Here is a 21,866-nt window from a genome sequence, read left to right as displayed (position 1 = left end):
ACTGGAGTCAGGATACTTTGCTTCCCCATGATTTACTACAGTCTAAAAATACACAATTAAAGGGATACGTACTATGTTTAAAACGTCACTCGGGCAAAAGAACAAAAAGTATTGTGAACAAAATGGATTTGGGCCTACTCTTTGTTCAGACAGCTCGATTATTATACCAAACTGTGTTTTTGATTATGTAGAGCTGATGTTTGTTACTTTGGCTGGATAACAATAACAGTAAGGCATTGTATTATATGATCATTTGGTTAACACACTAAATAGAAATAGCGTGTCTTAGGAGAAAATGCAACCCTAGTATTTTCTACCAGAGTATTGCAATTAAGTTAATTTTATGTGAAATAATTATCTTTAGAGTGCATACAGTCTTGAATATAATCAAGTATAAAGAATTATGCAGAGCCACAACAGAAGACTTACAAAACACCGACTAGTGTGAAAATGGTTAAAGAATGAAACCAAAGACAAAATGTCAAGTTAAGTCCATCCATTCATTGTCTGCCGCTTATCCTGCACTCGGGGTCGTGGGGGTTGCTGGAGCCTATTCCAGCTGTCATCGAGCGAGAGGCGGGGTACACCCTGGACTGGTCGCCAGTCAATCGCAGGGCCCAATTTAAGTCTAAAACACGAAAAATATTCATTCTAATCAACCAAGTATTTCAAGTCACATTATTTAATTGAGAATGTCCATCCTGCCTCATTGTGTGGCTATCATATTAATTTTAAAGCTGATTTTATCAACCTTGTGTGACACGAAGCATCATATGCAACCATGTCAGTCCAGTCTCTCAGTGAATTGGAAAATATGTATCATCCATGTAGGAAAATATCCATGAACAGAAGGAATTCTCATAATTACTAATTTTTGTCATGTTTATCAAGACCAGCATAATTCGTTTTATCTAGGTCTACTGTTAAAGCTGTTTTGCATGCCTGCATAAAACAAGGACTTGTGTTCATCGTTGTTTGGGGGTATTCTAATACATGGTGTTGCTTGGATCACCATGTGTGCCACAATGATAATTCCTTTTGTTATTTTACTGCTCTGTTGTGTTTCTAGCAACATCTCGCTGGCTGCCTAGCAGGAACATTGATACAGATAGTGATTCATCTGTGGTGTAATCATGAATGAGAAAAAAAAGTTTTGATAAGTTTTGATTATTACTTCTATATGGCTTTGCGTTAATTTCTCTAAAATGTCACAGAATTTGCTCCCAAGGCTTCAGTCCTGCTCTCTGTGTTGGATTTCAACCAAGTTTCATTTCTAAGTTTTAATCAAAAAGTATTGATTGTTGAATTTGCTGTGATGTTTCAGTGTTTTTATGAAGAGGAGCACAACACAGGAAATTAAGTTAATACCAACAAGTCAAGGCTTGAGATAAGCGTTTTAATCTTCAATGCACACCCAGTTATTTATCTAAGATCAAACACAAGCACTGCATCAAGAAACTCATCACATCAGTGAGTGTGTAAGTCAAAGCTCATTTCCTTAGGGAATTCATGCCGTGTCAGGCATTTAACATTACAGTGAAGCTGTTTGATCCTTTGGCTTTTTGAAAGTACAATCCAACTGTAAAACATTTGCCTACCTTCTAACACAACAGTTGTCAAACTAAGTGCTGAACCCTCCATGTGTGTTTATGAAAAGTTTCACCTGTAATTAATGATCAATAACATTAGAATATGTTAATGCTGTCGGACATGAGGAATCAAAAGAGAAAGTGTTCAGAGCCACTGCCCTCTTAATTCAGACTTGTGAAAAGTTTAGCAGCGCTTTCAAGTACATCATCAGGAGAGGTTGGTGGCCAGAGCAGCATACACGATACATACCATCATTCAATTTATACAGAGGAACAGCAAAGGTTCGGAATAATTCAGATTAAATAGGTTAATGAAGTACTACATTGAAAGCCATGTGAACTATTAAAATAGCAAATATTGAGAGATTCAGCTGCACAAGAGTCACAGTTTATCAGTCGTGGGGTTTTTGGCTACATTCTAGTGATTACTCAAGAGTGTTACAGCACAGCAGATTATTAGTTATCAAACGGTAGATGCAATTAAATAAAATAAATTACACACAGTATACAAAAACAGTCTAGCTGTCACTGCACAAACCTCATATATTTATGCTGTTTTGTCAGAGGAAATAGCAACTGTGGGAAACCAGAGGTCATTCTAGCACTTGCTGTGGAAATACCAACCTCTGAGAAAAGCCGGGTACTGGCTTTTGTTAAAGGAGCTTAGTTGCATGTCACTTAAGCAGCACATACTTTAACCTCGAGTGTTCACGGAGTGCTAAATTTGGAACATGTTAAAATGGGTAACTGGTTGTTAGTGTCAAGCGAGTTCATTTATTGAAGGTATTTGGATTGATCAGATCTCATCTGTCCCCCCCCTCTCGGTGTGTAAGGCATGGAGGGTCTGCGTTGCATGGTTGGCCCAGTGGATTAGCTCCAGAAGCACCCGACAGGTCCATATTTTGAGACCAAAAACTCCCCCGACACCATCAGTTTCCTACCAAGAAAAAAAAAACAAAACACATGAAGCACCTCTTACAAAGTAAGGGACAGAAGAGGAATAATGAAAACTCGCGAGAGCCCGCCTGCTTTCGGATCTTTTGGCTGGTGTTCATTACCTGGTATCATATAATGGATTATCGCTTGAACACAAAGAAGCTCATTTCATTACAGATGAATCGAGGGGCCATCTGATACCATGTGCACGAAGATAATTTCACAGGGAGGTTTTCATAGCATAGGGGGGAAGGGAAGGTATCTCATTGTGTGAAATATGACTTGATTCTTAATATACGTTGAATGAAATAGCACGTAAGCTCATGACTATTCTTCTCATTAATATTTAAAAGGACAATTTAGAGGGACTTGTAAACGTGTAAAGTTCTACGTAGAAATGAGGTATAAAAATATCATATGGCTATTTTCATCTCAGTGTTCTCATTTTCGACATCATAACATTAATAAATTCTATGTGATAGCTCCTTACTGTCAGTTATTGGAATTAATCACTTTTTGCATCGATGGAATGCATATACATGTTGCTAGGTGATATTTTCCTTTTCCATATTACGTTTTTGTCGGTGTTTTTTTAAAGATGGAAACTTTTTATGGTTGTAATTGTGTCAATTGTTTCAAAAATATTTACCAATGTTCTGACTTTTACACAGGAAGTAAAGCTACATAAAAATTGCCACTTGCCACTCATATCTGAGCTACTTTCAGCTGAAACCAACTGTGTAGAATGTTAACTTCATGTCAGAAATGTTGTTGTGAAATGTCCATTAAAATTAGAACCTGGCTGGAAAAGTTTTGAATATAAAGACAGTAAAGTGACAGACATTGAGTTTATAGTATTTGGACGTTGGACTCGGTTATTTGATGACACCACCAAAAAAAGTACTGAGCTGTCAATGTCAACTGTCATCAGTTTTGGAGATTATTTATTTCTTGTTTTTTTTTCCATGAGACATCCAAACATTTAACTTTGGCCGCCTCACAATCAACATGAAACCAAACAGCTGATGTCCAACCAGGTGCCAGCACATATATACTGACATGTTAATTTTCATTTATCGGCACATAATCCTGCACACACCAATACACACATATTAATAACTGTTTGATGTCAGCTTCGTTTTTTTTTTTTTTTTTTTGTGCTGTTGCATGCCCTAAATGTTTTTTTTGCGAGTTTTGTGCCTGTACCTCATTACACTGGATGTCTGGGCCGACTTCCAGAGCTGTGCCCTCGATCCCCACCAGATCTTTGGTGCTGTGTAGAAGGAGCTCCAGGCGGAGTCGGACGCTCTTCTTCATGATCTCGTATTCCCCCTCCAGCTCACCCCATTCCTCCTCCTCCTTCTGGATGACACACAGGAGAAGGCCCAGGCACTGGCGCAGGGCTGCATGCAGCAGCTGCACCTGCTCCTCAGTGCTGGGCTCCTCTGTGTCTGGGGACAGGGACACCATGCGGCTGCCTTCAGGGGTGTGGTCTGCCAAGAAGGTCTCCCTCTCCCTCTGAAAAAGTGGAAGGACATGAGTTAAGATAGGTTGCCCATCACTTGAAGCAGAGTGCAAAAGCTGCCCAGGACGACAGTACCCTTGCACTTGTGCTTTTTCATTCTGTTCCAGATCAATTACAAATCAAACACTAAGTGGCAACTGTATTGATTATATCGACCAATTAAGAAGGGGGTCAAAGATGCATGGCAGAGGAGGAAGAGTATAATCCATTAGGCGGCCAGAGGAAAACGTAAAGGAGGTGTGTGTGTGTGTGTGTGTGTGTGTGTGTGTGTGTGTGTGTGTTGGGGGGGGGGGGGGAAGGGGGCTTTTAGTATGATTGCATTCCGCACCGGAGCATCCTGACACAGAACACCACAACACAAAACTATCTACAGTTGCGGCGATTGATAAAAGCGGCCCTAAAAAAAAAAGAAAAAAAAGAAAAAGTCCAGCGTATCATCGAACACCCGACAGGTAGCGAGAGCGGCTTCCAACGCACGCAAATGAATCCACAACTAACGGGAAGGGGTGGGGAGGCGTGAAGAGCCATAAACTCACATACAACCGGAGCAGATTAGTGCATTCGTGGTGCAGAAGCCGAGCGAGGGCCACCGCTCTCCCCGTCCGGGACCGCTTCGGCGCATCCAGCGCGGGGATCCGCTGCCGCTGCTGCTCCTCCTGCTCTGCCATTTGCACTCCAGCGCTTGTCGCTGCTGCTGGTGCTCAGCGGAGCTGGATGTGGGCCCAGACCACGAGTGTGTGTGTGTGTGTGTGTATGTGAGTGTGTGTGTGTGTGTGTGTGTTTGTGTGTGCGCGCACCCCCCCCCCCCAACCTTCCCCAGTCGATGAGACAAGCTTTCTTTCTTTCTTTTTTTTTTTTTTCTATTGAGAATATTCGTCCGTGGGAGCGAGGAACGGAGATCTTTTGGAAACGCGTGTCAGAGAAGCGTGTTTGTGTCAGCGGTCATGTTGGCGTGCACGCGGATAGAGGGGGATTTAATTGGTTCCGCAGGCGCCAGAGGGCGGTTTTAGGGGGACGCACAGGAGGGCCTTTTCCCCTCAGGAAACGTCACAAAGCGGCCCAGTCAGTGCCTCACATGCCAAAAAAACAAGTATATATTTTCTTTTTCTGTTGTTGCAAAAAATTATGAAATCTAACAAAGTTCTCTGGCTAATAAAATTTAAGGGATTATTCAATTTGTATAATTGCCTTCGAATTATCTCTTCTAAGATAGACTTTTATTGATCCCACAATGGGGAAATTCAATTGTCACAGCAGCATTACAGGATAGAAAAAAAATGCAAAAATATGCAAATAAGGATATAGATACAGATGAAAAAAAACTATGCACGAAATAAACACAGAAAGACAAGATGTAAAAAAAATGATGAATGATAAACAAAAGTAATACTTTGTGCAGAGAACGGTCATAGAAATAGCGAGTGCACAATAGGGGATGTGAGTCGTAAAAAATAAATGATGAGTAAGTTGTCTCCGAGGATGTATAAGTATAAATATTGCACAGACAATAGTGGTAAGCAGAGGTTAGGTAGTCCACAGTAGGGATGGGGGTATTGGGGTAGTAAATCAGAGCATTGTGGGATGCTTGGGAGCAGCATCGGCACTGTGCTAAATAAGAGTTCATGTTTTTGTTGAATTGAACAGTTCGATAACCAATAACCAATAACCAATAACCAATGAAGTGAAGGACCTGCAGACCTGCAGTAGTGTTCCTTCTTGCAGTGACGGTGCAACAGTCTTTGGACAAAGTAGCTGCTTAGAAACCCTGTCATGTAGAGGATGAGAGGGGTTGTCCCTTATGAATGCTAGCTTAGCTAACATCCTCCTCTTGCTCACCACCTCGATGGAGACCGGAGAGCAATTCAAGACCGAGCTGGCCCGCCTGGCCAGCTTATGCAGTCTTTTCCTGTCTCTCTTAGAACTTCCTCAGCCCCAGCAGACCACTTCATAAAGCGGTGCAGAAGCCACAGTGTCATAGAAGGTCCTTCACAGTGTCCTGCATCCACCAAGGGACCTCAGTCTCCTCAGGAAATGAAGACTTTAACCCTTCTTATGCAGGAAATCTGTTTTGTTGGTCCAGTCCAGCTTGTTATTTAAGTAAACACCAAAGTATCTGTACTCCTCCACGATCTCAATGTCCAGACCCTGGATGTTCACTGGTGCTGCCCGGGGTGCACACCTCCAGGAGTCGTTCACCTTCTCCCTTGTCTTACTGCCATTGATCTTCAGGTGGTTCAGATCACACCAGGCAGCAAAGCAAGAGATTCTGAATCTCATTATATAAAAACATTTCAGACCACATTTTCTTTTTTCTACCTTTATTTTGTGGTTTTAAGTTCTTGCATTCGTTTAAAGACTCCTTAACTTTGCTGTCACAAGGATCCCGTTCAACCGAGGAAGCAAAAGTCAAATTGAATTGATTTTCCCTTTAAAATATACAGTGACACAGTTCCGTCTTATTTTAGATGGTAAGAGCTGTACAGATATGCCAAATATATATTTATCAGTTTCGTACCTTCAGCATTTAGTTTGTCCATTAGAGGGCATCAAAGGTTTCAGTTTTCATTCTCGATTGTTCTGCAGAATATTGATCACAGCAACTCTTCTGCATTTTTAATACAAGACTATTTCTCCAATGTTAAGATGCTGTCAAGATCCAGTTTATAGTATTTTCAGTGGAAATTCAGTGGACTCTGGAATCTAGAGTATCACTTACAAAATGAGGTACTCTGATTAGATATGTTGTTGTCGTGGTGTTTATTTTCACACCACTTTAAAAGTTAATTTTATATATATATATATTTATAAACAGAAATATTCTCTTTCCCCCACCGATTGCTTGAAAATGACACTGATGTTTCTTTTTAACTATGATCTTCACAAACAAAATTAAAAACCACCACTTGCATCCCGTCCATCTTCTCTATCCTCCCAGATGCTCCGGACTCTCCGGTGCAGCTGTAGCCTTCATCGAAATTGAATGGTTTGGCAGGGGCTTGATAAATTTAATTTCCTTCACATCTAAAACAGTTGTGGGCTTGGGGGTTGGGAGGTGTGGGGTGACAGATTGAAACCACCACTAAAAGAAGGTCAAGCGGTCAAGATCAAGTGTTCTATCATGTCTCCCTGTGAAATGTACCCATATTGAAATCTTTCATCCTCAGTGGCCACTGTCTTCTTTCGAAAGACCTTATGGTTCATAATATCCAGGACGATTAATGCACAACTCCTTCTCGCTTATTCTGAAAAGACCGTCTTTCAAATCTAGTTGAGTTTGTTTGTTATTCTATTCTAAACTTTGAACTTCAGCCGTCTAAAATCCATTACTTTTAGATTTTCATCCAAATGGCTTGAAAAAATGAAGATATATACAGTTAATTTCATTGTCTCCATAAAATTCATCCAAATAAAGTGTGTCCTCACATTCTGTTTTCAGTTCAAGCCTCAGTGCAATGATTGGAAGGAGCAGCTGGATGACTTCCTATAATAAACCATGTACTGTGGAGATCACTTATCCAATCATCAGCCTGCTTATCCTTACTTTTTATCTGTTTTTGTTACCCTACTTCTCATAATTCCTCCTCCACCCAGAACTGAATTCAGTGCCTTCCTGTCACTGTTTTATCCCACTCCTGGCACTCCTATACAGTAGGACTTTGATAATGTTAAGGTGATTTCAGCTCCCCCCTCTTCTCATTGACGCTGTGTCTCGTCTTTTATTTCCAGAGATGGGATAGTACTTGCCACCAATAAACTATTCCTGAATTGCCAAAAAGTATTGCATATAGATGCCCCAAGGATTGAATAGTTAAACATGCTGACATACTGGTGAATCCCTTTATGCTATAATGGTTTCTAGGGTTAAATCAACGTGACAGATTAGTTAGATAATCTGTCTGACATCAATAAATTTGAGTGGGAAAGTAGTGGTGAGAAAGCATCGGAAGTCAGAAGTCAATTGCTGCAAAATGTTCCCAGAGACACCAAACCCAGAGGATGATTTTACTGTTCCCACCCATGTGAAAAAAATAAAATACCAAGAATTTTGAAATTACATCCACTTGTAACTTAGTTGTTGTCAACACATTTCAGGTTGTTTAATTCATATTAAAGGAAAAGATGTGTTGAAATTTGTGGTGCAACCCTAAAACAATGTTGTGTAAAAAGGCGATGAATTGAACAATCATTCATTAGTGCTTTCAAAATATTCAAAGTAGACCAAACCAATGACCCCATTGTAGCATGTACCATCGCTAATGGGAAGACACAGTGCAAGTCAAGTATAATTTTGTGGCACCTAACCCTGGTCACTTTAGCTGAATATTTTAGAATGAATATCAAAGAACTTAAACTAATACTTTGCTGAAAATAAAACCAGTGGCTTCCCAAGTCGCTACAATATCCACCAATTCTCTCATGATATAATAATGTATACATTAATCCCTCGTGGGGAAATTCATTATCTACAATTAACCCATCATGGTTGAAGTATGAGTAGTAGGCTGCCGTCCACCAGTGCCAGGGAAGCAGTTCGGGGTTCGGCGTCTTGCTCAACATCACTGCGACACGCTAGGGGGAGCCGGGAATCATACCAGGAATGTTTAGTTCCAAAGACGATTGCTCTACCTTCTGCACCACACCGCCCATGTGGTTGAATACTGAAATTTCGAGAGGATGGAATAATAATATCTAATATACAATAATTGAAGGGAACAGTCAGCAACAACAAACTAAAAAATAAAAGTAAAAAAGGCAAATCAGGCACTTTCATTCCACATATTTAATTATACTTAATTCAAATACATGTTCTGATATATTAAAACTATAAGCTTGTGAGTGCTCAACAGTAGTTGCACTGTATAGAGGTATGTGTGCTCCTCCACATAACTTCAAAAAAAAATTTCATGCCATTTCATACAAATCCACTGTTTCTATATCATAACACTGTCAGTGGTACCAGAACGCTGTTAAACAAGAAAGGTGACCAGACTTGGATTTTAGTTTTTCAAAATGTAATTTCACTTTAATTTCCACAATTATGAAATTATTTTGCACATAATCGTGTTTATTGAATTAATGGTATAATCTGATTGCTAGAAAAAAAAAACTGTTAGAAAGCATGTAAAAATTCAAATAGTAAGCTTGACAAAATCTGCTGAAAAATGTGGAGAAGTCTAGGCTATAAATGTAATAAAACTCAGTTAGCCTGTGACAACATTTGCTCACCCCCTACAGCACCCCACTACTTTTATCAGTGGCCACACATCTGTTCATCCTACAAAGAGAAGTGTAGAAACACAACAAAACTCTTATGGAAACAAACCGTATACATTAATCATCAAATAAAAAAGGACTCGGTTCTATTGTTCACACGCTTATATGTTTATACAAAGACAGGGTGACAAAAAAGAAGTACTAAAATATTTGTGAAGCAGTATTAGAGGTCATCGTCTTCTAAAATTCAAATAGTCAAACCTTTCATAAAAAAATAACCCTATTTGCTGTAGCTGTATAACTGACAACTGCATCATTTGTGATTTTGATGGGTTTGATATTTCAAACATTTAAATGTTGGCTAATTAACTCTTTCCTTTTAACATTTTTGTTATTTTAGTATCTTGGAATTTAATGTAAGTCTATCTCTGGATTAACTGATCTTCATGTGCCTCGCCTCAGTGTAACAAAACTGGTCTCAGGCCCTCCGCTTCCCAAACAATCCCCTCATCTTCCCTCTTAATCTCCCTGTTACTCTCCCAGATAATATTACCTACATCCTGTGGAGCCGTACCCTCCACCACCTTGTTCCAGATTTCTCCATCACCTGTCAGCTGTGTGTCCTTATCCTCCATTTCCCACTCTATTGTCTGCTGGGGAGCTATGGTGAAGGCAGGACTCAGGTTGATGAGGGGGCTCTGGGAGAGAGCAGAAGATACAGGGGTCACCGTGCTGCTGGAAGGAAGGGCGGAGAGCTGGATGAGTGGTGAGTGGCTAGTGCTGGGGAAATGACCAGCGGATGGAGTGGCGAGGTGGAGCATGGCAGGGGTTTCTGAGGGAATCTGAGGGAAGTGGCTCTCGGATCCACCGAGTGCGGTATCTGAAGCAAGCGGGAGCACCACCTGCTGCAATGGCGTTAGCGTTAGCACTTCTTGGTCCTCCTGGCTGACACGGGGCTGGGTGGGGGATATAAGAGCTGGCATAATCTCTGGTACAGATTCGAGTGCAGCTTCTGGTGCCACGTCTGTACTCTTTATTATCGGGCCTCCGTTGGCTGCTATGGCTTCAGCAATGAGCACCTCCGGATGGCTCTTAGCCTTGTGGGCGACAATAGAGTCCTTTTTCTCGAACTTTTTGCCACAAATGGAACAAGAAAACTGATAGGAAGATTCTGCATCGTGCTTCTTCATGTGCCAGTTTAGGGAAGCCTTCTGACGGCAGGTGAAGCCGCAGATCTCACACCTGCCACACAGTGGAGACAAAGAGCAGATCATGTGCAAAACAGTATCATTTGAACAATATTTAAACCTGGGTTTTAATTGGTGGCTCACAATGTTGCTTCTGAAAAAATAATAACACAGCGAATCCAAAATTAAAATTTTGCTACATTGATATAAAGTGAACACTACAAACACACAAATATAACTGTGTATAAACACTTGCGAATTGGACAATTGTACTTTATTTTTCATAATATTCTCTAATAGCCTATCATGTATCAAATGCCTACAGATAAACTGCAGTCATACCTGTAATACAACATTCTGTTGAGAAGAAGGCTAAACTATGCAATTGCACATCTTCATGTGCGTCACTGGCATCTGATACGGTTGAATTACGGTACACAGCAACTGGTACATACAGTCCTTTTAAATGTCTGTGACATTCTCATATTTTTAACATTTAGTCAAATTGATAAATTTCTGAAACAGCTGGCACTTTCCTATAAAATTAAAGAAGTCTTTAAATCATTGCTCAAGCCCCACCAGAGTGATTTTATCATCTATTGTGCTAAAGAGTTTACCATTCTCAAGGGGGAACACCTGAGAGTCCCAGGTTCGGATGTAGGGGGTTGTGTCAGGAAGGGCATCCTACATAAAACCTATAGATTTGAAAATCTATGACTTTCAAACCGTATTGGTCGAGGTCTGCGTGAATGACAATGATGTTGATAACACAGGGTAACAGTGGAAATTGGGCTACAATGGGCCGCAGAAGGAGAGGAGGAAGGTGTGTCCATACACAGAGAGATCAGAGGGGATGCAAGTCTACAATTGAGAGTAAGGTCGACAACAGGAAAGCTAGAGAGTTGGTTGACATGATGCAGAGGAAGAAGGGGGATATACTGTGCAAGGCTAGGAGCAGGATTAAAGTTGTTCTACCACTGTATTGATAGGAAAATAAATTGATTGGGAATTATCTTGAAGGAAGAGTTTGTCAGAAATGTTCTGGAGGTGAAAAACATGTCAGATAGACTGATGAGTATGAAGATATAAATTGAAGGCGTGATGCTAAATGTCATGAGTGGCTATGCTCTGCAGAAGGAATGTGTAATACAAGGAGACATTTTGGAGTGTTCAGTGAAGTGAGGCAGAGTATGCCCACAGGTGAGAGAGTGGTAACTGGTGCAGATGTCAATGGTCATATTGGTGCAGGCAAAAGAGGGGATGAGGAAGTGATGGGCAGCTTTGGCATCAGGGTATGCAGATGGTGAAGATACTGGTAGACAAAATGGATAGAAATCGCTGTGGTAAATACTTTCTCCCAGAAGAGACAGGATTATGGGGTGAGAATAGAGGTAGGAGCACACAGGTGTGTTACATCTTACATAGACAATCTAGTCTGAAGGAGATCGGTGACAGCAAGGTATTTGTAGGTAAGTATGTAGCAACGGGATGGACTGTGATGTTTGTAGAGGACACCGCATTCTCTGGTGAGAACTGGGAGCAACTAGAGGAGTCTAGAGGTATGCTCTGGACAGGAGAGGAATGAATGGTAGCCACAGCAAGACAGTGGTGAGGCTACAGGGAGTCGAGATAAAGAGGGTGGAGGATTTCAAGTACTTATACTTAAAATACTTATGGTCCATAGCAATGGAGAGTGTGAGAAACATGTCCTAGCAGGTTGGAACATGTATAGAAATGGGTCAGGTGTGAATGGTGATAAAAGATGTCACCCAGAATGAAAGGAGAAGGGTTAGATGGAGACATATGATTAATTGTGGCGACCCCTGAAGGGAGCATCCGAAAGGAAAGACAAAGACATTGAGCTGATTTTGTTGAATTCCCTGGGTTGTTTTGAATTTACTCTTTAAACAGGTTTAAAATATGGAGATCAACCAATCTGCTTTTATGTATGTATGTGTCCAAAAACATGCTTGCCCAACATAATGCTAAATGCGGAATAAATGCACAACTGTGTAGCTATAATCAACAAACAACAAACAAGCAACACATTTCATTGAGCAAAGTTGTATTATGCTGCCTTGAAATAGTGAACACACACTTGTCACTCACTGTATTGGCTTTTCTCCAGTGTGGATCATCCTGTGCACAGCCAAGTTATGGGAGCTCTTGAAGGCACGTGCACAATACTCACAGATATAGTCCCTTTGATCTGAAATCAACATTGTAAACATAAATGAGGAAAACTACACAACTTTAAAGAGAACAACATTTCTACATTGTAGCCTGTTGTGTCCTGCCTCTAGGCTCTATGCTTTGATTTTTTTAACTGCCCACTTCAAAAAATATTAAGGTGCATTGATAAACATGTAAATGCCAACATCACCTGTATGGTGCTTAGCATGACGGAGCAATTGCTTCTGCAGACGAAACAACCGACCACAGGAAGGGTGATCACAGACATACTTTTTTTTCAACAAGTGCTGGTATTTGATGTGGTGCTAAAATGAAGACATGAGACAAAACTGTTTAAATCTGGTGACCAGTTTTTTTTCTTTAATCAAATAATTTTTGCCATTATGTATACTTATGTTGCGTTTACATGGAATCATTCAAAAAAGGATATTCTGAATTTCAAATCACAAATGTGCAAACAGGAAAAAAAAGGATGTGTAATTATATTGTATATAATATTATAAATATAGAATATAGAATATAATATATTCTATTGTAAGTCGCTTTGGATAAGAGCGTCTGCCAAATGCAATGTAATGTAATGTATATCCTTATTTATGTATGTAATTTGTGATCATTCTTATATGACTAATAATCTGCAAATGCATTCATGTGACCAAGCTGCAATACTAGTGGCCCTCTCTCTTTTCTGCCTTAATTCATTACCGAAATTTACCACACATCTAAAGGTAATTTGGAGAAATAAAGTTGGAGTTGGTTTTCACTCCTGTCTGTCAATTAAAAAATTTGCCAGGTGCTATTTTTTGATCCATTTTAATGTCAACTTATTATTATTATCGTTTTCAGATCAGTCACTATAACAGGTACATACACATGGTATTAAGAAAGTGTAGCTCAAGGTAATGGTTACATATCTATTTCTTTTTAAGAAGCTGTGGGCAAAAAAAATTGTATTGACAAAAAACAGTCATAGGATATGACCTACCACTAAGATATGTTCAAATTTTGTTTGTAATATTGTTTATTCACCTACAAAAAGTAGCACCATTTAATAAGATTTGGTTAGTGAAGGTTACAGATAACAAAAGTCGAACCTGTAGATAGCGAGGGTGAGCTAAGACAGTACCACAACCTTCCATTTCACAACGTACGTACTGCACAGGGGGCTTCTTCCTGGTAACACATAAAAGGGTTTGTTAACAGCCTGAGATCATGTGGTAAATTACACAACAAAAAAGCTAAAAAAAACTTGCAAACCTGCATTTAGGTGTCCGAGCAGGTTTTTCTACTTTTTGTTGTCTCCCTCGCCTGAAACAAAGTCATGTTTAGAGGAGGAATAGTCATTTTCAAGGTGTTATTTCTAAATTCACAAAATCAAAAATTATATCTATGCCAAAAATAATCAACAATGATCAATGTTTGTTTATATTTAAAGTTAGCATTTCCTTAAATTGATATTTAGTAAACTTAAAATATTAAGCAATGAGGCTATGTAGCTACAGTGAAAATGATGGTCAAAGACCTAGTCCCACACAATTTGGAAAGTGTACTATCTGTCCAAGTAAAATGGTTTTAACGGTGGCAATAATTTAATTCATGGAAATGATTTATCGGACAATATCTTGTGAAAAATGTATTTGTTAAAATGGGCTGCTGCCCAACAATTGAAAAATATGCTGACAAAGTAAGAAGGAATTATTAGCCCACGCAAAAACATTTTAACTGATCTGATGACTTTGGATGTCGTCAACTTCTGCTAATTCTGCATTGCCCTCTGTATTAGTTATTTAAACAGTCTTAGATGACTAGCTCACTGTTGTTTAGAGTCCTTCTCGTGTCATGGACTTTAACAGTGATTTCATTTTGTACCTCACCATTTATCTTTTTTAAGATGTTATCTGTCTTCTTTAATGATAATACCCTTCCATTCTTTGCATACTTGCTGTAAGTTGTTGCATTATCTTGCACTTCATCTTCACTTCGGACCATTACTTTTAGCGGTGACTTGTTTTTCACATCATTTTCATCGTCTTCCTTCTCTGACTCCTCTGTCTTTACGCCCTTCTGCTGTAATACTTGCAGGCACGCAAGCTTCCTAGTTTTTGTCAAACAGAAAAGCCATGGATTAAAACAACCCAGTGACGTTCTTGGATGATATTCTCTATATGAAGCCCATCAAAATAACATTAGAGAAAAAAGACATACATCTTTAACTGGGGTTTATCTATTATGCCATTTGGGTCATCCCTGACTGGAGGGTCCTCACTGTGAGCCTCAGCTTGATCTGCAATGCTAACATGGAAATTGACAAGGCAGAAATGAAAATAAAACTGACAACAAACCGTGAGTCAGCAATCCTGCTGTTACCCAATTAAAAAAAATCAACGTCACTCACTTGTCCCCACCTTTTGAGATTTTATCTTCCTCTTCTGAAAATTATAGCTTGAGATCATCATTTTAATAGAATACTGTACAATCCTACATTGAACTTTGCATTATAAGATTTTATAGAGGCTACAGATTGTGATTTTGTACCACAAGACATGGCCACCACCCTTGCTTCCAGCTTGCAGGTTTGAGCAGGCGGGAGGTTTCGTCCTCTTGCTGAAGGTCTCCAGTTGTCTTTTCTGGATTTGGACAGCTTTGGCCCCAAAGTGCTTTTGGATGCTGAGGTAGTCAGGATATTTTAGAAACAAATGTTGGGAGTGGAGGATAAAACAAAGGTGGGAAGGAATAACCAAAAAGACTTCATACCCCTCCTAGAATTGGATCTCTTCATTGTGGAGCTGTGTATAAAAAAGAGTCTACGATGAGTCAATGACAAAGCTGTAGAGGCTTCTGATGAACTGTCTATATCAATAAAAGCAGCACAATAGTGCATCACATCCCACTTGTTTTGGTTTTACTGGCTGGTAAACCTATAGCTTTAAGAGCCTCTGCGACATAACACTTCCGACAATAACCAGACTCCCGATAATCAGAGATCCGCCTATGCAGCTCCGGAGACGTTCACTAGCAAACGCGTTGGCCGTCATGTCTTTTCGCTGATACTTACAAGGTCGCTGTTTCTTTTTCAGATTGCGATTTCGTAGATTTCCCTCGGCCCCGCCGTGGTAATGGGGTAGTCTGCAGACCGACACGGTCTGATCCGTTAATCCCGGAGGTCTGAGACCCTCTGGTCCGTAAAACTCGCACACAACCCTCAGTATCTGGCGCGGGGTCGGCGGTGAGCAGGGACCTCTCAACCCGCCTTTTGCTCCGTCTTCTCCCGTAGGCGGTGTCACCCGAGGCCGGGGATGGTTTTGCGGCCTCCGTTCGGACAACTTCGTTGTCTCTGTCTTTTTCTCCCTCAAGATGAACATCTAAAGCAACGTCTCGGCCCGAGTCCATGCCGCCTCCAGCTAAAATTTACCCCCCACTTTGATTATAAACATGTTAATAAACATCTGGAACTGTATTGTCACTATAAATCGTAGGAGGCCTGAATGAGACCAGCTTTGCTAGTCCGTTCACAACGAAAGAATTGTACTTTGTAACTTACAAGTAAAGAAATTGTATTTTACAAGAAATAATATTTAACACAAATAAAGCGGGTTTTTTTTTTACTTATTAAAGGTATACAAAACCTCACATGTATAAAGGCCATTTAAGAACCGTGTGGGAAGCGTCTCCTTTAAGAGGCAAACGTGTCGAATTCGTCCTTTTCGGACTTTACGACGTTCCATACGATACCATCGATAGTAAAGATGTGGTAAATGTAGTTTTTAGGATTATATTGCCACTGTACATCTTTGCGGCAAAACATCGATATTTTTATTTGAATGACCTCTAAGACGTGAATGCGATACTACACTTTTAATATTGATTTAATTGTTTTAAATGAGTCTCAGAACCCCTTTCAATCCATGATACCATCTACTTCCATTAAATGGTTCCACCGTTTTTCAGGCTGCGCCACAAGGCAGACAAGACTGTGTAACTTAAATACTCGTAATGCTAGTAATAAAGCCTTTCATGTGTTGTGATGAGTTAAAAATATGATTTAAAAATAAAAAAATATGACCAGGTACTCTTACTGGAAATGTTCGGAATACAATTCCTTTAAACAATGTGCCTGTGTGTGTGAGTAAGTGAGTGAGTGAGTGAGTGAGTGATAACAGTACGACTGATTTAACAGAAATACTCGACTAACATCATGTACTAAACTATACTATATTAAAACAGCTTAATAAAATAATTCATTCAATTCACATAAAAATGTTTTTTCTTCCATTAGTGAACATGAATAGCCATCTACTGAACAAGTCATGCAGCACAACAATTCAAACATGAATACTGACAATACAATTGGAGACACAAGAAGAAACACTTATTGTTTTATTGTTTGTTTTCTCACCAGAAGTAGGATATGGAATGAAAGGTTAGCCCAACAGGATGTATATCTTTCTGCCTTTCTTTTTATTTATTTTTTATTTTTTTTACTGTTTGACGATATGACTCAATGCTTTACCGTCAATGTGCTTCATTGTTCTCTCAAGGCAATCCAGGAATATTTCTGGGGGTTAAATTGAACATGCGGAGCCTGTTAATCAAGTCACAAGTGAGAAGAATTTTCATTTAGCTTTCAATTCAGAGTTGTGAAATAGTAGCATGACACTGACTTTGAAATGCAATTCTGTAAATTCTGGATTTGAAATTAAAGAGCTTTCTTATTTTGATGTAAAGTCTATCTGAGTCATCTGATGTATTTTTTTTTAATATTAAATCACGTTTTTCAAATGTGATCTTTTGCAACTCATTTAATGCAGTGGATAAATATGATAAATAGGGTCATACATTTTTTTTCTCTCCTCGTTCATCGATTCATAGAATCAGACTTACATTAACAGGAGTATTCAGACAAACCTTGAGACAATAAAGCTGGAGTTATAAAAGAAAAAAAGTGTTGGTTAGTCTCAATACTTCACTGAGCTGAAATGATTCCACCTATTTATAGACCATGTAACTGACACCATGAAGGTTGAGTTACTTTGTTTGTTTGTCTTTTTAAACATGTTTCTTGTATTGACCACATGTTTTTTTGTACTAAGTGTACTAAGTATTTATAAAGGGTGTGATGTGGCTCCTGCAGAGAAATTACTGATACCAAAGTTGTTCCACATTTGATGGATGACATGCCTGAAGAGTCCTCAGTCAACCATTTAGTATGTGTGTTTTTCCCAGATGTCTCAAGAGCCAGAAGTCATTGCAATCAAATGAGTAAAGGTTATTCACGGTGAAAAAATATCAGGGTCATTCATACATATTTGTGAAATGACCATATAAACCAGGGGTAAACTTAAGGTGACATTATTTCCATTAATTATTTTCCATGAATCATCATCCTTAAATCAGTTTTTAAATTCATAATGTCAATCTTGCTATATTTCTATGATGTTAAATAACGTCAACAAGTGTGTCACCATGGTCCACCCAATTTCTGCATGTTTGAGCAATGTTTGAGTAATTGATATTTGTTGTGATTTCAAATTTAAAGTATAACTTAGGGTATTTGTTCTGTATGTAAATATATAATATGCTTATGTACAATAACTAAATAATACACAATGAATGAAGTTCAAAAGATTCCTTGTTATTGTGACTAAATTTTACACTGGTTTGGATATGCAAAGTGGAATTTTAAATGATAATACTTTCTGCAAAATAACAGCAAAGGTACATAAATCCTGATACAGAGTGTTGTAATTCTAATGCTTAGAAATTAAACCTGGGTGATGTCTGACTTGGAGCGTGGCGCTTGACATCACACAGCTAAATTGAATCAGAATCTATAACTTATCAAGGCATCGGTGTGCACTACCTACAAAAGGAGAGCCAGATGTACGGGGCTTTAGTGATAGTTTTTAAAAAAAGGTGAGGAGGGCAGATGCCAGTGGATTTAGACAGTGAATTAAAAAAGCATTGTCTTGGAAATTAATCTCAAATTTTACAAACAATGTAAACAACTATACAACTATGGCACTGGAAGACAGAATGATGTTAAGTATGCATCAAAGACCTGTGGAATATGCTGTTGTGGGTTTAAGAATGAGGAATTACAAATGCCCACCATTTTTCTTTTTTTGTCCTCTGGTCTTTGTCTTTTACTCATGTATTACCAGTGCGTGCAAACATGAGTCATAATATTTGCAGTTTATTATGGCAGATGAGTTGACTTAGAGTTGTTTAACTGCTGAAATGTTTGTTAATCAGAACACATTTTTCATCAACATTTTTTTTTTAATATATTTAAGCAATGACAACAAAATATACTGCTCAAAAAAATAAAGGGAACACTTGAACAACACAATGTAACTCCAAGTCAATCACACTTCTGTGAAATCATAGTGTTCACTCAGGAAGCAACACAGATTCATTTTAACTTGTTTTAAGGACATTACATCAAAGTTGGATCAGCCTGGAGTTTGTTTTTACACTTTAATTTTGAGTGTGATTCCTAATCAGACCTCCATGGGTTGATACAATTGATTTCCATTGATCATTTTTGTGTGATTTTGTTGTCAGCACATTCAACTGTGTAAAGAGCAAAGTATTTCATAAGAATATTTCATTCATTTAGATTTAGGATGTGTTTTTTAAGTGTTCCCTTTATTTTTTTGAGCAGTGTACAATGCCCTATATGAAGAGAGGAAATCATAAGATTTCATTAGATTTCCTCTCTTCACAAATAAATGTTAGTAAAATTTTTTCAACTCTGCAAGACATTCAGTATGCACCACTCCAAATTATGTCCGTAATAAAATAAAATAAAAAACTTGGACAAAAAAATTACGTAAGTCATTTATCTCTTTAACCTTCTGACACAAAATTGTAAGAAAGAAGCAGGACTCATCAGCAAGGTATGGATACACATCACCTTCTCACGCCGTGCTTAATAGTCATTTTGGTTGGGTTCCAGTGTAGCCCCGTCGCGTTGTTTTGTGACAGAATAGCTGCACGCAAACTGGGTGCCTGTCTGGCTGCTGTGAAGAAGTGGTTAGCAGAAAATTCTTTACTCTTTACCCCAACTTAGACGTTTTTAAAATTTTCAAGACATTTCTGTGATCATTTTAATCTGTCTTTGGATAATGGTGTTATCCATTGCTGAGACAAAATTAAAAATCTTCGTGTGTTTTTTAACTGGACTCTTTCATTCTTTGGGGGGCGGCGTAGGGCAGGGGGTTGAGCAACTGTCTTTGGGACCAAACATTCCTGGTTTGATTCCCGACTCCTTCTACTGTGCCCCTAACTGCTCCCCTGGCACTGATGGACAGCAGCCTCCTGCTTATGGCTCATCCATGATGGACTAATTGCAGAGAACAAATTTCCCCACCAGGGATTGATAAATTGTTATTTCTGTCTCCATTTTAAAGTCACCTTTTCCACCCCTGGAAACATCACTAAAACATCACTAAGATCAGACCTATCTTGTCATTATAGAGTGCATACATCAGGACTGGATTATTGAATTGGACTTTTATTCAGGTTGCCAAAGAAGACTGTCCAAGGCCTGTGAAATGTAAAATGTTCAGAATGCACCTGTCTGGGCTACATGCTACTCAATCCACTGTCTTCCTGTTCAGGTGTGAGCAGACTTTAAGTTATTGCTCCATGTATAAAATAGTCATTGGCAGTGCAGCATCTTATTTATCTGACATTGTGTAATCATGCATGCTTAGTCTGGCACTCGGAGAGTTCCTGTTTGTTGTGTATCCCCAAGGCTAAACACTTTGGTAGGATGTGTTTTTATTTTCATGCACCAACACAGTAGAACAGTCAGCTTCACGACATTGGGCAGGTCGGGTCTGTAAATGTTATCAACGCAGAAGACCCATCAGTTTGGTGTTGTGCAAGAGTTTTGGGTTGTGTCGTTGAATTTCGATGTATTATTTTAACTTGCTCTTTTGTTGTTTTGTGTTTTTTTCTATATTAAGTTAAACTATGGGTAACATAGCAGTAAGCACTTCCACCTCACAGCAAGGGGGTTCTAGTTAGATTTATCTGCATATACATTTTCTCTAGAGTCACTCTCAGCATCATATAAAATGCTAGGAAATAATATTTTTTATCAATATGAAAGTAGCTAAAAAGAATCTAAATAATTAATGTATTCATTTTCATTCACGTCGAACATATTGTATTGGCACAATTAATTTTGCAGTTTCTGTTCGAGCGGTCATTTCAGCTTCATAACAGATTTGTTGTCAAGTCTGCATGTTTTTTTTTTTCATATGATAACATGGCAGGACTAACTACAGCCAAAATAGGGTCTGCAGTTGCAGAGATGCAGCACATGTTAGGGAAGTGAAGATCTTTAACATGAACTCTCAAGAACGTTCCGTGGTCACACCACTTAGACACATTGTCAAAACATCCAGAGCGATTGCTTAATTTTTTACTTTGTGTTTCTTAATTTATTCAGTTTTAATAATTTCAGGGGCTGCCATGGGATGTGAGGAAAGACAAGCTGGTTGAGGAGAATTGAAATTCATGGTGACAGTTCCAAAGTACCATTCAAAATTTTAAAAAACATTTGGATACTGGATAAGAAATGACAGAACCACTGATCTACATTTACCTGTGGGATCAGACAAGGAAGGAGGGACCAGACAATATTGTTTCAGAAGCTACTCTAAAATTGTTAAAATCTGATACCAAAGAAAAATGACAACGCCCTGGTAGGTGACCTATTAGTTACTGACTCGAGAGTCATAGCAAGATGCAAAACTAAGATTACAAACACCGCAAACAGACGGCAAAATGACTCATTGGGACAATCATTTGGCACCTGAACAATGAAGACATCAAAACATAAAATACTTTTTTTTACTGTCATGCCGACTGCCGTCATAGATTCAGAAGTCACACAAAACAACTGTCTGTATAGATTTCAAACTGATTCTGTCAAGGCATCACAGGGAAAACGCTCAGACACAACAAAAATGTGAACATTAAAGAGAAGCAACAGCAAGGTAGAAGCTATTCTTAGTACTAAATTCCAATCAGATTCATTGCTCATGGATATGACGTTGAATTTGTCATCTTGGACATTTCAATGGACATATGGAAACTTTTTTAACAGCAAGTGATGACAGAACAGTCATCAAATCAACGTTTATTACCAGACAACACCAAATAGTAGATATTCACAATACACAGTGTGCAGTACCTCTCACTATTAAA

At 38.9% G+C, this 21,866-nt stretch overlaps 2 protein-coding genes across 2 annotated transcripts; both read right to left on the bottom strand.

The window, feature by feature from the left end:
- Nucleotides 1-1,383: 1,383 nt before the first annotated feature.
- On the bottom strand, nt 1,384-5,009 carry LOC147223606 (uncharacterized). The gene is made up of 3 exons (XM_086166266.1): nt 4,587-5,009; nt 3,732-4,043; nt 1,384-2,526 (listed from the first exon to the last, which is right to left on the bottom strand). Exons 1-3 carry the CDS (start codon nt 4,716-4,718, stop codon nt 2,386-2,388), a joined length of 585 nt encoding a protein of 194 aa, XP_086022392.1. The 5' UTR covers nt 4,719-5,009; the 3' UTR covers nt 1,384-2,385.
- A 3,807-nt stretch (nt 5,010-8,816) lies between these two features.
- On the bottom strand, nt 8,817-16,971 carry LOC147223605 (uncharacterized). Its single transcript, XM_086166473.1, has 11 exons — nt 15,700-16,971; nt 15,399-15,430; nt 15,180-15,311; nt 15,040-15,073; nt 14,850-14,936; nt 14,584-14,739; nt 13,902-13,952; nt 13,739-13,817; nt 12,835-12,949; nt 12,561-12,660; nt 8,817-10,506 (listed from the first exon to the last, which is right to left on the bottom strand). Exons 1-11 carry the CDS (start codon nt 16,032-16,034, stop codon nt 9,723-9,725), a joined length of 1,905 nt encoding a protein of 634 aa, XP_086022599.1. The 5' UTR covers nt 16,035-16,971; the 3' UTR covers nt 8,817-9,722.
- Between the last annotated feature and the right edge of the window lie 4,895 nt (nt 16,972-21,866).

Source organism: Fistularia commersonii, chromosome 19 (genome assembly GCF_037954325.1).
Source record: "Fistularia commersonii isolate RoL2024-O1a breed Wild chromosome 19, RoL_Fcom_v1.0, whole genome shotgun sequence".
NCBI lineage: Eukaryota > Metazoa > Chordata > Actinopteri > Syngnathiformes > Fistulariidae > Fistularia > Fistularia commersonii.
The sequence above is the reverse complement of the archived record's forward strand: the minus strand, read 5'-3'. Positions and strand labels throughout refer to the sequence as shown.

Coding starts and splice junctions, on each gene's coding strand:
- LOC147223606 (XM_086166266.1), bottom strand. CDS start 4,718: ATGGCAGAGCAGGAGGAGCAGCAGCGGCAGCGGATCCCCGCGCTGGAT. Junction 4,044..4,586: donor CTAATCTGCTCCGGTTGTAT/GTGAGTTTATGG, acceptor CCACTTTTTCAG/AGGGAGAGGGAGACCTTCTT. Junction 2,527..3,731: donor CAGACATCCAGTGTAATGAG/GTACAGGCACAA, acceptor TTTTCTTGGTAG/GAAACTGATGGTGTCGGGGG.
- LOC147223605 (XM_086166473.1), bottom strand. CDS start 16,034: ATGGACTCGGGCCGAGACGTTGCTTTAGATGTTCATCTTGAGGGAGAA. Junction 15,312..15,398: donor GAGATCCAATTCTAGGAGGG/GTATGAAGTCTT, acceptor TGACTACCTCAG/CATCCAAAAGCACTTTGGGG. Junction 12,950..13,738: donor CTCACCCTCGCTATCTACAG/GTTCGACTTTTG, acceptor TCTTCATTTTAG/CACCACATCAAATACCAGCA.